Source organism: Vitis vinifera, chromosome 3 (genome assembly GCF_030704535.1).
Source record: "Vitis vinifera cultivar Pinot Noir 40024 chromosome 3, ASM3070453v1".
NCBI lineage: Eukaryota > Viridiplantae > Streptophyta > Magnoliopsida > Vitales > Vitaceae > Vitis > Vitis vinifera.
The window spans coordinates 4,062,875-4,073,379 of NC_081807.1; the positions used below are offsets into that span (position 1 = coordinate 4,062,875).

A 10,505-nucleotide genomic window follows, 5' to 3' on the forward strand; every position below is an offset into this window, starting at 1 on the left:
GAGTGGATTCAAATTTTTTTTTTGTTTTTTAATTTTAAAAATCAGAACTATAAACACTTACACGTTATGTTTGGTTTCTTAAAAACTTAAAGAAAAATATGAAAAAATCATTTGTAATATGATCGGAAATCATATGTTATCTTGATTTAAAACTGTCAATGGCTTTAAGCAATTTTGTAATCAACAAAAAAATTAAAATTAAAATAAAAGGGGGGAAATTGCAATCCAAACTATGTGGTCTTATAAACGAATTAAGGAAATCCTCGTGCACGCAACCGACCCACGAATTTCCTGGCCGCCAAACGCACCCCCTCCTCAGAGTTCTGATTCAATCACAGCTGTTACGTGGCAATCCGATGAAGATGAAGGGTGTTTGTGCAAATTCACATGAAGGAAGACAATACAAAGCACGTGAGCGGAGGGATCCATTGACGTGGCGTGGAATCATTTTGAAATCTAGGAGAAGTGGCAACCAGTATTCGACCGCCACGTTTGGATATTCATGACGTGTCATCTTTAAGCCGGTAATGTGTGGATGAAAAGATGGTGGGAGCACGCGAAGCTGTCCGACGAAAATGACTTTCCCTTTTGTTCTCCTTGTTAATAAATGAGTCTCTCTCCACAACACACCCCTGTTTTTTCCCATTATTACATCAATGCCACTTCATTATTACAATTTTACATCACGCGCATTCGCTTGTTTTAAAATCATTTAAATTTTAAATGATGATAAAAGACTGGATTGAGTTTTAAAATATTTATTTAATATGATAATTTTGCATAGAATTTTATTGCAAAATTTAAAGTAAATCATTTATTATGTTAGAAGAAATAATATTTTAAAAAATATGATAAAAAAAATTAATAATATTCTTATTTATTTATTTTTTCGTATTCCTGAGTAAAGGTATCATTTATGCGTATCAAAATCAATGTTTAAATTGATATGGACAAGATTCAAATGAGTTACAATCGAATTCTTATTTGATATTTAATTGGTTAGAGTTGGGTTTAGATTAAAAAAAATATCACCTAATGGGGATGGGTTGAAAATCTAAGGCAATGCCTCAAAATCTAAACTTGTATATTATTTATAATTTTATTATATCTTATTTTATTAAATATATAAAAAAAATGAAAATAATAATATGAAACTCTAACATTCCTTAATTTTTATAGCTGAATTTTGAGTTTATAAATAATTATTTACATTAAAATACTAATTAATAATTTCTTTTATAACTTTAAATTATTTATTTTTTAATATCTTATTTAATAATTATAGTCTCTAAAATAATTATTTTGCTTTCCGAATCCTCCACGAACTTGTTAATTTCATCCGATTTTGGATTGGGTATTGACTTTATCCATATAAATTGTTGCACTTTCAAACTATTGATTAGGTTGACACGTTATGCCCTTTTTTACTTTTCAGTTTTTCTAGACTAGTTTGAAACTGAACTTGCTTTATATATCCCAATGTGTATGTTCCTGGTAAGTTTCAAAATTCTTATGAAAAAAAAAAAAAAAATCAATTTGAAAATTTCAGGATTTCTTAGTGCCCAAGTTAGCCTTCTGGGGTTTAGTGTTGCTATAAATGAGCCATGCAGCCACAAATTTTCTTCCATAGAGTGAGAAGTTTTGAGTTGCTTTTGCTTTGGATTTAACAATTTGAAGAGCTACAAACAGGTATAGTTTCTAATTTATGATTCTTGATTTTGATTCATTTATTGAGGGACTTCTTTCCTTTTCAGATTTGGCAGTCCATAATAATGACCATTAAATTCTTGAAGTCAGACCCAGTTGGAAACTCAGCTTGTTCTTTCCAGAATTTGAATGGTTAAACTCAAATAATATTTTATGGAAAAAAAAAATCCCATTTTCATTTCTTTAGACTATTTCAGTCATTTTCCTCTGCCCTTTGTCCGCATGTGGTTTCTTGTTTTTTCTCTATCTCAGTTGCTGCTGTGGTGAATCTTTGAGAAGAAGCCTAAGCATATCTTCCTCCCCACTTCCTTTCTTCAGCTCTCCATTTTACTTGGAAAGTGTTGCTTTGCGCGTGAAAACTGTGCATTATTAATTTATATGTTTGTAGAGAGAGAAAAAGAGAGAGAGAAAGAAAGAGAGGAGAGGAAGAAGACATTGCTTCCCGCGTTTTCCATCTCCCAGGACTCGTTTTTCTCATGCGTGCAAGCTATTCTCAAATCTCAACCCACCACAATTTCTTCCCTCTTAACGGTTTTAATTCTCTTTAAGCTTCTTCTTCTTGTTATTTCCTCATTCATCTCCTTCTTTCTTTATATCTGCAAGGAATGCCCAACAATTTTCTCCTCAGTATTTTCTTGAATTTGTCGTTTCCTTTTCTGGGTTTTGATTTGTTCATCCTGTTCATCGCCTTCAAAGGCCTGAGAACTTTTCTGGGTTTGAATTTTAGTGGTTTGCTCACGTGGGTTTGTTCTGATTTGCTTGTCTGTTAGGTAGATTAGGTGGGGTTGGATCTGTTGTTTGGACAAGAAAAATAAACATAGATTTCTTGTTTTTCAGTTTGGTGAAGAATTGACTAAAGCTGAATTTGAATTGGGTATTGTTCGGTTTTGTGTTGAGATCATAATGGGAGGGCATATGAGCAAGAAGTCTGCTGAGACTTCCTCAGCAATCACCATCAATCCCAACTTGCATTATTCAACTGAGCTAAGTTCATACGAGGCCGCGTGCCGGGTTGATACGGATCTTCAGTCCTTCGACACCACGCTGCAAGCCCGCACCAGTCATGTTATCAACACCCTGGCCGTGGGAGTCGAAGTCCGAGCTCTTTCTTTCAATTCGCTGAAGGAAGTCACGGAATGTCTCCTCGAAATGAACCAGGAAGTCGTGAAAGTGATCCTGGAATGCAAAAAGGATATATGGAAAAACCAAGAATTGTTCGAGCTTGTTGAAGAGTACTTCGAGAACAGCCTGCAGACCTTGGATTTCTGCACTGCCTTGGAGAAATGCCTGAAGCGAGCTCGCGACAGCCAGCTGCTGATTGTGGTGGCGCTCCAGCAGTTTGAGGAGGAGGATGAGGTTGAAGGGAGTAGGTACTTGAGGACTTTAGAGGAGTTGAAGAAATTTAAGGCAGCTGGTGATCCTTTCACGGAGGAATTCTTCCAAATCTTTCAGTCCGTTTACAGGCAGCAAATGCTTATGCTTGAGAAGCTCCAACTCCGGAAAAGCAAGCTTGACAAGAAGCTCAAGTACATTCATGCTTGGAGGAAGGTCTCCAGCATGATATTTGCTGCTACTTTTGCGGCCGTCTTGATATGTTCGGTGGTGGCAGCAGCCATGGCTGCGCCTCCCGTTGCAGCAGCTCTTGCCGCTGCAGCTTCTCTCCCACTGGGCACAATGGGAAAGTGGATTGATTCTCTATTGAAGAACTATGAGAACGCCCTGAAAGGGCAGAAGGAGGTGATAAGCTCAATGCAGGTAGGCACCTATGTTGCTATTAAGGACTTGGACACCATTCGGGTTCTCATCGATCGGCTGGAAATCGAGATTGAGTCGCTCTTGCAGACCACGGACTACGTGATTAAGGAGGAGGCTGTGAAGTTTGGGATTGAGGAGATAAAGAAGAAGCTGGGGGTGTTCATGAAGAATGTTGATGATTTGGGGGTGCAAGCGGATATGTGCAGCCGCGATATTAGGAGGGCAAGGACTGTTGTTCTTCAGAGGATCATAAAACAGCCCAACAAGTGATTGATGATCCTCGGCGACTTTCCACTGATGAAACTGTTGTAATGTTTGAGGATTGATCTGATGCTAATGTTTTACATGATGTTCCTTATTTTTTTCAATTGTATCCTGGATTTCTATTTATATCAAGAATAATGTAAAGACAGCATGCTGAATTTTAAGCCCTTTTGAAATGTTTTTAGAGAAAAAGATTTCTAATTTCAACATTGATTTGATTCATATTATCTGCAGCACAATGTTGGGGTTCAGTCCCTGAATTGATGAAAACCTATGTTTACAGGCAGCAAAATTGAAGCCACTGCTGAATGCTAGGATCTTCCTTTCTCTTTTTACTGAAGCAAAATAAATAAATAAATTTGAGGTGGTCATGCAATGGAAGGGTCAATTAAGTTCCTTCCAAGCCAAGGTTGTGTCACTTTTGAAAGTGTGAAACATGTTCAAAGCTATTTGGATGACGCAGTCCAGCTGAAAGGTAGACATCCACAAAACTCAAGGCCTTGACAGTTTCATAAATATTGGGATGCAACAATACCTTTCTTAAGTCCGGGGATGAGTCATCCAAATGATGACTTTTAAAACAAGCAAAACCCGAGTTTTGCCGAAAGCAAATGAATTTTGAGATGATAGAGATGAACACTGGTGACAAAGGAAGAAGGATTAGCACATGAGTCCAAAGTATATTTGGGGGCGAATTTGATTGAGCACTGGAGTCCAATGACTTATGACTAAGCATGCAACCTAGCAAACACTCCTCTTCCAAGTTCCAGCAACCAAAGCAGGGTTTTAAGTCAATTAAACAATGACGTTGCTTCAACTAGCACCCAATATAAATCTGGAGAGAAAAGTTTAAATCACAGTTGTTCTTCATGAGAATTGATTCCAGATGCACCAAAAAGATTACTCTTGGGCAAAAGAATTGAAGTCAACTGATAATGGGCAAGTCATATATATACAAAGAAAACAAATCAATCCAACCATTTAGAAGCTTACACTACAGGAATTACTATAATTCATGCAACAAGCCAAATTCATACCAAAGACACACTTGATTGGGCCTTTCTCTAATGTAAAAACAGAACATTAAAACTTGCATAAACAAAACTGTATAGAGTCGAATTAACAGTGAGAACCCCTTTTTTTCTCCTTTTGATGCATATAAAAAGTCTGAACCCAATAAAAGTGACTGTTCAATACTTGGATACTTGTAACTAAAGAACCCTTTTACGAAGACAAAATTGGCGATGGCCGAAGATTGAAATAGGTAGCAGAAGCCAGATACACACAGACTAAGGATACATAAATTTTAAACCAGATGGATGAAAAAAGGGCGAAGAAAGTAAATATGCCAGTCAATCCAATTACAGCAACAAAATTCACCAAGCATTTCATTGTAGAGAGGGTCCCTTCTGTTCCTTGATGAGGAAAACCGCCTTGAGAATAAAAATTAGAAAGCAACTGGTCTTTGAGAATGAATGTATCCATCAACCAAGTAGTAACCTCATTTTCTGATGTAGGAATGTTGTTTAAGGGGATGCGCCGAACATGCATATGAACTTCTGAAGGGTCAACACCGAATACATTATCCAAGAAAGAGGGGCACTGATGCTTGTAACCAATGGTTAAATCATAAACTGCATAAAAGGAAAGAATTGAATTGTAATAAAACATGTGAAGTAATAAATGTAATTGGTTCATTGTGATATTGGCATTCAGTAAGGGATAATTTTTTTCCTTTTTTACTTCTAAAAGCAGAAACACATAGAGCGCAAAACCAATGAACATTTTAAGCAGCAAACAACAGAAGGATATAACAACCTGCATCCAAGGAGCCCCTCAAATCTTCCAAGCAGGCACAGAAACCCTTTGTTTTTGGAAGAAGCACATTTTTTAGGATGGGTAAGCCCTTTTCAGCTGCATACTTTTGACTTCGAATACACTTCTGTTCACTGCATTAAAAGGAAAAAATAAACTTAGTAATACGGACGATACATAGTATGCTGAATGAGGATGGATAGGTCAGCACTATATGCCCTTAGACTACACAATCTATTGTACATAGCATCTCCTGGCATCATTAAATTTTGCAAGGAAAATCACAAAGAAGCTCAATTTACATATAAAACACACAGTAGACAACAAAGAAATTACAAGCCTCTTCACAGTAAAAAGGAAAACAGACAAATAAAACAATAAATTACGTGAAATCTGTGCCTTCTGGAAAGACAGCAAGCCACAGGGGATCTCGAGGATCTCTGAAAGTTGAAAGCATTTGGTGCATAAGTGGTTCATCGATCTCCCATTTCCTCTCCACTGGAATGAACTCCATGATGTGAAATCCCCAACCAAATACAGGCAATTTCATCAAGCTGCTCTTAAGGATGTACTTTATGCATCCAAGGCATCCCTTCCGCAATGCGAGGTCCCACAGATACATCCAATCAACCTCAGTTCTATGGTTTGCAATAAGTAAAACACGCTCCCCTTTGGGAACAGTTTCACCAGAAAAAACCACCTTTGTTTTGTTTATCTTTTCAAATAGGAAAGGCCACAAAGCTAGCCAAGCACCAAAGAAAAAGGATGTTACTGTTCGGCTGTAGTGTCTGCTAAAAGGTCGAAACACTACTGCAGTCAAAAAGCCACAGAACACTAACATCATAAATGCTGTTGACAATAGCACCAGTAAACATATCAAACCCCTTAATAGCCTCAATGGAGTTAAAGCATGGCGCTTTGACACATCATTTGGATTGAGGGGCCTGGAAACTTCCATCTCCTTTCAGAACCTCCCCAAACACTGGATGTCCTGCTTGTGTCAGATAAACTGCCAAAAGGTCAATCAAGCAGTTCCAAACAGGTGATCAGCTTCCACAGGGCATTATTTCTGAAAAGGGGATAAAGTGATGAACAAGCTTAGAATGGCAACAGTATGAGTGCTAAAAAAAGGACGCAAAATCTGGGATTTTTAATACCTGATATGATCCCAGATCCAAGAACCTTGCCAGTCTTATCAAAAGGTGTTCTCAGAAGAGGAGTGCAGATAAGTTTAGGTAATATCATCAGCACAAGAGAACAAGTAGGGAAATTATCCACACATTCGGTGGAGGCAGCATACTTGATAGTTATCCTGCAGAAAGAGAATCAAAAAGATACTTAGAGGGTGTTTGGTAAAACTTAATACTTAATAACTTAATCGACTTTAAGTTAAATTGTTCTTAAGTTGTTGGCTTAAAATTTATTACTTATTTTTTACTTTAAGTATTAAGGTTGTTTGATAAAGTTGACTTAAATCTTATTCTAAATCATCAAAATTTACATATTTACCTTCGTTAATTTTAGCTATTATTTATATTTTCACTAATCTTAACTAATAAATTTACTTATTAAACATTCATATTTAAACTATTTTAGACATATGAGATAACTATAAAAATATTTACTACAAAAGTGAATGTAGAGTCTTAGTTATAAAATATATTTTCACTAAACATAGGTAAATGAGGTAAAAAAATTTTGAGATTAAGAATAAGTTAACTATTTTGACTTAATACTTAAAGTTATTTTGATTTTAAGTCCTGATATTAAGTTATTTTACCTCACATGTTTAATCTATGTAATGGCTTAAATTAAGTCATTGACTCATATTAAATCATTATGTTGATTTATCAAACACCCACTTAGTAGTTTCAAGTTACATATAGCATTTCAATGAAAAAGAGCAAGGTCCACTCCAGAATGATTGTAAAAAGCCTATGCACAAGTTATGTAGGGAAAACAATGAAACTCGTTCGCATGAAATCGTTGGAAGTGAGTGAACAACTTACACAAAGTCAACATTCTGAAGAGCAGGGAACTTCAGTTATTACCAAATATCCACTTTTCTAAAGAAACTAACACGTGTATGTTTCGCTACCAGAACAAACTCACCACAAAAGCATTAGTCCATTATCAGATTGTAGAAAGTTAGAAGGAATGGCACAATGTCAACCTTATTTTCTATCTGAGGTTTAATTAATCAATTTGGACAGAACTTCAAGAGGTAACTCACATATTTTAACTCCTTTTCTTTCCCATATAAGCAGCTAAATTTATAGTGAGTAAAAAAATGAAAAGGGAGGAGGAAGTTGCCCACTGAAAGAAGATATGCAGGTGCTCCAACTGATTGCACTATTGACTAACCTGACATGATTAACAAAAAATTCTGCTCCAAGATCTCATATGATCCAGCTACATGAAAGATGCCACTAAACATTTCTGGTTGGTGCAGCAGTTAAAATCTTGGGCTGTCAATGGAAAACAGATTTGGAACTTGAGAGTGACGATTTCATGCAAAAGTTCTGGAGGTTGGGACCATATCCAACTCATGCCTCCCAAGAATGTGATTAGCAGCTGGTAAGAGTTTAGGCAATGGCCTTGAATTACATAAAGTAGCTTGCTTATGGGCAAGCAACATTTACTATAAAGCATGATATGAAACTGAAGTCATTCCTATTGAGCTTTGAGATTTAGTAAATGATAGTCTTTGTTATTTTTCTTTTCCTTTTTTCCCCCTTTTCTTTGAAAAAGTCATTCACACAACTGACACCAAAATATAAGAACTATTTAACTAGTTATGCTCACTTTCATCAGTGAGATTTAGACATCCAGAACATCAGCCTTATTACAGCATTCTTCACCAATTCTCCATTGGTGATTGCTGAAACAATGGCATGTAATGCTAGCAAGCATCACTTCAGATCTAGGTAGCATTTGTACTGTTGTTACCATACTTGTGCCCATGTAGGCCAAGAATATTTGCTTGCTGTAACCAAAAGTATTACTCTCTCAATAAACAAGTATGGAGGTATTGATTGAAAATTTCATGAGTTAGTTTTCAAGTTCATGGAGAAGAGAGAGGTGAATCTGATGAGAGATCCTGGGCTTTCCCATGGAAAACAAGAGAAGGAGTTTTATTTCATTCCTAGAATTATGTGGGATTGAACAAACATCAAAGAGCTATTCTTTTATTTCCAGAACTATTGTATTTGGGGTTGGAGCAAAAAATCACCAATTTTCTTGGAGTACATAATCTACACTTTTATTGGAGCTACAAAGAAGTCAGGAAGCTGCATCATCCGAAATAACACCCTATATGTGCAGATCTCTTTAAGCCTGAGAAGACTATTGTAACTCCCTCTCCTCCCCCAAGACATGTCTTGATAGCAAATTTTCTAGTGAATTTGCCTGTTGCATCTCGAGGTTTCTTCCCTTTATAGGAAGGTTTTATAACACAAATTTCAGTAGCGTGCAGCTTCCTCCTACGAGCTGATATATATATATATATATATAGAGAGAGAGAGAGAGAGAGAGAGAGAGAATCAAATGTAACAAACATTACCAAACACCCAAATCAAATACTTCCTTCCAAATAAATCCATTTATTTTTTCTAACACTCCTAGTAGATTATACAAATCAGAAACAACCAAACTCCATTCTTTTATTCATTCTCACACCTATCTAATACACTAAACGCATGACAAGAACAAGGGAAAGAGAGAGAGAGGGGGACGGAAAAAAAACCTGATATTCTACCAAAAAACCAGCTCTCAGACAATCAAAATGTGCAATCGAACAATCAATACAATCAATACACTCAATATCAAATCTCCGCATCTATATCATATTTCCTTCAAAAAAATCACTGTATTGATACAAAAACTCGCATGTAATTTATCCTCTGTTGCTTAGAAAAAAAGAGGAAAGCAGCAAATAATAAAAAAGCACCTAACTCCTGAGTCTCTATCGTACCGGTGCTCTCGTTTCCACCAAATAAAATGCTATTGCTCGGCTCCACTGAGCCAACTGGCTGTATTAAGATCTGTCAAATGTTGGCTTCTGCTTTCTCGCAATCCAGATGCGGAGAAACCAATGGTTCACCTTTTTTTCTTTTTTCCTCTGGTTATTTTTCTACTTGAGATTTTCTCAGCAATCAAACGAGCACAAAGAAAACGGAATGAGAATGGAGTTTGACCTGCCTTTCGGATGCCGCTTCGAAGCGTTAGGGCTTAACGCTTGTGGCTTCCACACCACACGGCTCCGCAGCTACTGAGAGACTCCAAACGGGAGTACAAAATTGAATTAATAAAAAATTGCTGTGAATTCTTTCAAATTTACCAACAACGCCACCGACCCTCCACCTCTTAAAGCCCTAAACTGACACCTGGCAAGTTTGTTTACACCTTTTCCCAACCAAAAGAACAATTTTTTTAACAATAATTTATTTTTAAAAATATTATAATGTTAAAGTAAAAAACAAATAAAATAATTTATTTATTTATATATATTTTAAATATTTAATTATAATTATATCACATATTATTAAATTTTATTAAAAAAATATGATTTTATTTATTTATTTTATTATTTATTTACTATTTAATAATTTATATAAATATATAGAAAAAAATTATAATTTTTTTGAATGATTCTAATCGCAACCCGATTTCAATCCAAACTTAAAAATTGGGTTGAACTTGGACTAAATATATTGGATTAGAGATCGAGTTCACATTGCAATTATAGATATAATATAGATTAAGATATAAATAATATTGATTTATTTTCATTTTAATTATTAATGAGAAGAAATAAGTTTTTATTTAGGTAGGAAAATGAAATGTTTTGATAGTAAACATCGAAAGGTAAAAATGTATCACCAAGCTACCATTCTAACATATGATATGAAGGCTCTAGGGGAAAATTTTTTAATCGAGGTGATCAGCTCCTAAAGGGTAAAATA

At 35.6% G+C, this 10,505-nt stretch overlaps 2 protein-coding genes across 7 annotated transcripts; one reads left to right on the forward strand and one right to left on the reverse strand.

Annotated features, from left to right (window-relative positions):
* The first annotated feature begins 1,545 nt into the window (after positions 1-1,545).
* LOC100253828 (UPF0496 protein At4g34320) lies at positions 1,546-3,893 on the forward strand. 2 transcript variants are annotated; one of them, XM_010649544.3, is made up of 2 exons: positions 1,546-1,689; positions 2,545-3,893. In XM_010649544.3, the coding sequence occupies exon 2, from the start codon at positions 2,611-2,613 to the stop codon at positions 3,730-3,732; it is 1,122 nt and encodes a 373-aa protein (XP_010647846.1). In that variant the 5' UTR covers positions 1,546-1,689; positions 2,545-2,610; the 3' UTR covers positions 3,733-3,893. The 2 variants fall into 2 exon arrangements, with proteins under 2 accessions (XP_010647846.1, XP_002281050.2); XM_002281014.4 differs by lacking the exon at positions 1,546-1,689 and adding an exon at positions 1,720-2,238.
* Positions 3,894-4,845: 952 nt separating this feature from the next.
* LOC100248731 (probable 1-acyl-sn-glycerol-3-phosphate acyltransferase 5) lies at positions 4,846-10,386 on the reverse strand. 5 transcript variants are annotated; one of them, XM_059735876.1, is made up of 5 exons: positions 9,515-10,386; positions 6,699-6,853; positions 5,928-6,610; positions 5,545-5,675; positions 4,846-5,360 (listed from the first exon to the last, which is right to left on the reverse strand). In XM_059735876.1, the coding sequence occupies exons 3-5, from the start codon at positions 6,497-6,499 to the stop codon at positions 4,951-4,953; spliced, it is 1,113 nt and encodes a 370-aa protein (XP_059591859.1). In that variant the 5' UTR covers positions 6,500-6,610; positions 6,699-6,853; positions 9,515-10,386; the 3' UTR covers positions 4,846-4,950. The 5 variants fall into 5 exon arrangements, with proteins under 5 accessions (XP_059591859.1, XP_059591861.1, XP_010647841.1 ...); XM_059735878.1 differs by having other exon boundaries at positions 9,496-10,386; XM_010649539.3 differs by having other exon boundaries at positions 9,491-10,386.
* Positions 10,387-10,505: the final 119 nt, after the last annotated feature.